At 52.1% G+C, this 4387-nt stretch overlaps 1 protein-coding gene across 1 annotated transcript; it reads right to left on the reverse strand.

The window, feature by feature from the left end:
* Nucleotides 1–1059: 1059 nt before the first annotated feature.
* On the reverse strand, nucleotides 1060–3713 carry LOC146195154 (uncharacterized). The gene is made up of 2 exons (XM_084596733.1): nucleotides 2315–3713; nucleotides 1060–1189 (listed from the first exon to the last, which is right to left on the reverse strand). The coding sequence occupies exons 1-2, from the start codon at nucleotides 3472–3474 to the stop codon at nucleotides 1060–1062; spliced, it is 1290 nt and encodes a 429-aa protein (XP_084452859.1). The 5' UTR covers nucleotides 3475–3713.
* Nucleotides 3714–4387: the final 674 nt, after the last annotated feature.

The following is a 4387-nucleotide window of genomic DNA, read 5'->3' on the forward strand; positions in this document are numbered from 1 at the left end:
AACTCCAAAGGCAAGATCCGGCGTTGTATCACGCTGTAGGCCCGTACCGTGTCTAGTGGGGTAGGACACGTCCGTGATAAGGGTCAGCTGGTGCGTATGCCAGTCATTCCAAAGGCGTCGACCTTTAGCAGAGTCATAGTGGTAGCCCCAAGCGCGGTGATGCGCATTAAAGTCACCGAGAATGAGGAGGGGTTGCCCCTGCGCCAGCTGCTGGGCTTTGAGGAAAAGCGGACCGAAAATATCCTTATGAGCTCGGGAGGGCTGTAGACATTAATTATAACCAGACTAGTGCAACGTTTACGCGAGGGTCGAGGTAATATTTCTAAGAAGACGTATTCGGGGAAAGTTGGATCTAAATTGTGCTGGAGGACAGTGAGATTATGTTTGACGAGAGTAGCTATTCGAGGTTTTACTCGTTCCGATAGGTATGTACTGTAACCGGCAAGTTTCGTGTTCTTATCGCATTCCTGGAGAGCTATTAGTTCGGGGCGATCACTCGCGGCGAGGAATTGCTGGAGGACCGGACGCTTACGCGCAAACCCACGACATTTCCACTGCCAGATGGTGGTGTTACCCGAGCTGCTCGCCATGATTAGGCTGGGATAGTTGTGGGGTTTGAACGGGTGTCGGCGCAGGGACCGCGGGTACCACGGCAGCGAGGAGTTTGCCCTGTGCTTCTATAGCTTTGCTCAGCATCTCAAATTGTTGCGTGACTTGTGAGCCGATTGTGTGGAGTGAGCGTTCGATGTGTGCTTCTAAAGCATTGACGCGAGTTTGACTTAGGTTGCAGCTTTCCTCAACTTTGGCAAAGCGCGCCTGCCAACCCTCCGCGGGTGAGTCGATGTCGGACGTTGCTTTGCGTTTTTGTGCTGATCGGTTGGGAGGAGCAATATCCATAGGTACTGATTCACATGTTCCCTGCGGATACGGGGGAGACGGAGTGAGTGTGGCCGTCGGCTTTTCGAGAGCCTCTACTCTGAGTATAAGTTGTTGGATGACTGCTGTCAGCTCCATAATCGCTTTGTGTGTCTAGAGTAGTGGGAGTCTTTTCCTGCTTACTCACCGGTTCTTGACGTTCTCGTGGATCTGGTAGAGATGGTGGTAGCCCAGGTGGCTGCTGCAAAGGATGAGGAGAGTCCCCTGTCTGCTGGACGACTGCAGGTGGCCCGGGATTGGTCCGGGAGGTCCCCTGAGAACCCATCCGTAGAGCGGGAGACTTGAGCGGTGGAAAAGATCTCGAGCGGTCTCGGAGCTGCCGCTGCTGGCTATCGGAGCGTTGCCGGTCCCATCGGCTGCTGCGCTGGAGTGTGATCCGCTTGGCAGTCTCTTGGGTCTTGAGTTTCTCTTCCTCGGCATTTCGAATTTTCTCCCACTTCCTGCGCTTGACTTCGTAAGGAATCTTGAAGATTTTCCTGCAGCGACTATCGCCCGTGAGATGTTCTTTGCCTCACAGGCGGCAGATTGGTTTGCACGTGTGGTCGTTGGTAGGATTGGATAGTCCGCAACCTCTGCAGTTGGTAGTTGTGCTTGCACAAACATCGGCTCGATGACCGAGCTCGCCACAGCGATAGCACACCTCGTACTTCTTCTTGAATAAGTTCCATCTGTGGCGACTGTTGCAAAACTAGACCCAGGTAGGCACTTGGCGCTGAGCGAATGTGATGAGTACTGCGGTGGTGTTCCCGTGCCGCCGAAAGTCCACAATGGGTGGGTTACGGTTGTCTTGTAACTCTGCTTGGATTGTATTTCGATCCAGTCGGAGTCTTTGAAAACAGTGTCGCCCAACTGGCTTAATGAACGTAGTTAACAACTGGCATTGGGGCGACAACTTAATCTGAAAGAAGCCAGAGTTGGCGTCCAACTTCGAAAATACAGACGCACCACCTAAAAGACTGAGGCTATCATCCACAGTCGGCATGACATAGCGTTCGCGAAGTACACTTTTGTTTGAGTCAAGTCAACGCAAATACGAACCGCTCCAGATGGTTTGAGTACTGGCACAATTCCTGCACGCCATTTTGTTGGTTCTTCTACTTTGCGGATCACGCCATCTCGCTCCATACGCTCGAGCTCTTGCTTAACTCGGTCACGCAAGGGTAAGGCTTTGCGACGCGCAACATGAATTGCAAAAGGTGTCGAGTTCGGCTTTAGTCTAATTTTGTATTCTTCTTTTATCGCTCCTAGACCACTGAAAAGCTGCGGGTAGGAAGCTTCGACGGCTGTTGCGCTACTGACCGAGTCCGCAAATTTAACTTCCAGAGCCTCAAGCGCTGGGAGACCCAAAAGTACGGAACGTAATGGTGAGACCATGTACACAATTTGCTGTACAGTGTTTTGTTTCCACTGTATACTGGCATGAAACTTTCCCAAAACATTCAGTGGCTCATTCGACGGGCCTAGTAGGATTAGGTCGCACTTTTCTAGCCTGGTAGGTAAACCGGGAAACGTCGAGGGCACAACAGAAACTTCGGCACCGGAATCAACTTTAGCGAACGCCGGAGTGCCGTTAATGACGACCTGTACATACCGAGAATTAGAGTACTCCCCGTTCACCGCGCCAACGAAGTACGCCCCCTTGTCCATATGGAAAGAAAGTTGTACCTTCTTTCCATCACGTGCAGCCTTTTTTCGACATACAGCTGCGAAGTGTCCGGAACAACCGCAGTAGTTGCATTTGGCTGCTTTTGTCGGGCACGAGGCTCTGGGGTGCGTTCCTTGACCGCAGTTGCGGCATGACCCGGGGGTGCCTGGTCGGTAGGACTGGACTCTGGGTCGCGGACCTTGTATTACAGATGAACAGTTCTTTGACGAGCTGTCCGAGTGCTGTCCTGAAGAATACTTTCTGGGCTGCCCTTGCTTGCCGACCGCGTCAAGATTGCCGGTCGCCGTTACCAAGGGTTCGTCGCCGGTTTCTCGCAGTTGCAGCTGCTGTCGTTGGACGGTCTCCTTTAAACGCGCTTTTGCCAAAGCGCTGGCGAGAGTCAAATTCGCATCCATTTGAAGCGACTCAGAGAGCTTAGCGTCCCTGAGGCCGACCACGAACCTGTCGCGAATCATGCGTTCCTTTTCCTTGTAGTCGCACCGGTCCGCCATCGTGTGCAACGCGGTAACGAATTGGTCGACGGACTCTCCAGGTTCTTGAGTGCGACGGTGAAAGCACGTGCTCTCATAAACAAGGTTCCTTGCGGCGACGAAGTGCTCGTCGAACTTCTTTTTGACGACTTCGTATTGCTTCTGTTCTTCAGGTGATGAAAAAGTAGAGATTTCTCTTGCTTGCCTGCCCATCGTATAAAGTAGCGTCCGGACCTGCGCTTCTTCATTCCGTTCATTTAGGCCCGAGGCGAAGCGGTAGTCATCAAATAGTTGGATCCAAGAAGGCCATTCGGACGTCCGGTCGAAGTCAAACCTTGGCGGAGCTGGAACCGCGAACATGTGGGAGGGCTTGGCTGCGTTGTCCTCTGACATGGCGCCCATTGACGAAGTTAAGGCAACGCCTCTCAAAAGCCAGAGGATCCCACTTCTGACACCATGTCGCGTTCGGTCCCTGTCAGGACGCCGAGCGCGGCCGGGCAGCGGGCAGGAAGGAACTGAGACTGGCCCCGATCCCGGCACGATAACAACAACCCTTTATTTCACGCGAACAGTATCTTTATATAACAAGCACACATGTGACCGGTGACGTCACGGACACACAATGTTTCAGACGCGGCACAGGCGCTATCAGCACAGGGGGTTGGCTCCAGCTGCCTTCATTGCTTTGCGAAATAATGTCTTTAACCTAACTTTGCGCTGTTGAGAAGAGCTATATATGTTTAGGACGAAAATACTGGGTTCCTTCCTGCCCATGATGATTTCAACGAAAACCGCATCAATGTCGCTAGAAATAATTCCACGTTTGATCACCGCTACGTTCCATTTGACGAATGTAGTGACCCGGGATTTTTTTCCCCGGCCACTAGCAAACGCTTGATATCCTGATAATTTAATTACTCCTTTGCCAGTTTCCTGTAGGGTTACGGCTAGAGGTTTTTCAACTGTTTGCTCGAGATGTTGTTGCACTAACGCTCGCTTGCGCGGGAATTCTCGGCAGTTCCACTGCCATACCGTCGAATTAATATTTGGTTGCGTTTTGCCCATATTGGAATTGGTCAAGTATCCCTTCTCTCACTGTTTGCCTTTCTGCCATAGCAGCAAGAGCCGCGTTTGTTTGTTTAGATTGTTCCTGAATTCGGTTTAGGGCGCCTATGATGTTGGTCATGCCTGTCTCGAGTCGCTCGAGTCTCGCCCTGTATTTAGCGTCTAGTCTACGCTCTATTGTCGCCAGCGGGTCCGTTTCTCCGCCTCTCCGTTTGCGGGGGAGGTGGTCTGCACTGTTCAGTGGTCATTG

The sequence above is a fragment of the Amblyomma maculatum genome, chromosome 3 (genome assembly GCF_055883805.1).
Source record: "Amblyomma maculatum isolate TAMU_Amacu chromosome 3, ASM5588380v1, whole genome shotgun sequence".
In the NCBI taxonomy this organism is placed as follows: domain Eukaryota; kingdom Metazoa; phylum Arthropoda; class Arachnida; order Ixodida; family Ixodidae; genus Amblyomma; species Amblyomma maculatum.

What these genes read in the sequence shown, in the direction of transcription:
- LOC146195154 (XM_084596733.1), bottom strand. Translation starts at nt 3,474, where the DNA reads ATGGGCGCCATGTCAGAGGACAACGCAGCCAAGCCCTCCCACATGTTC. An exon ending in AACACTGTACAGCAAATTGT is followed by an intron (nt 1,190 to 2,314) that starts GTACATGGTCTC and finishes ATGGGTTCTCAG; the next exon opens with GGGACCTCCCGGACCAATCC.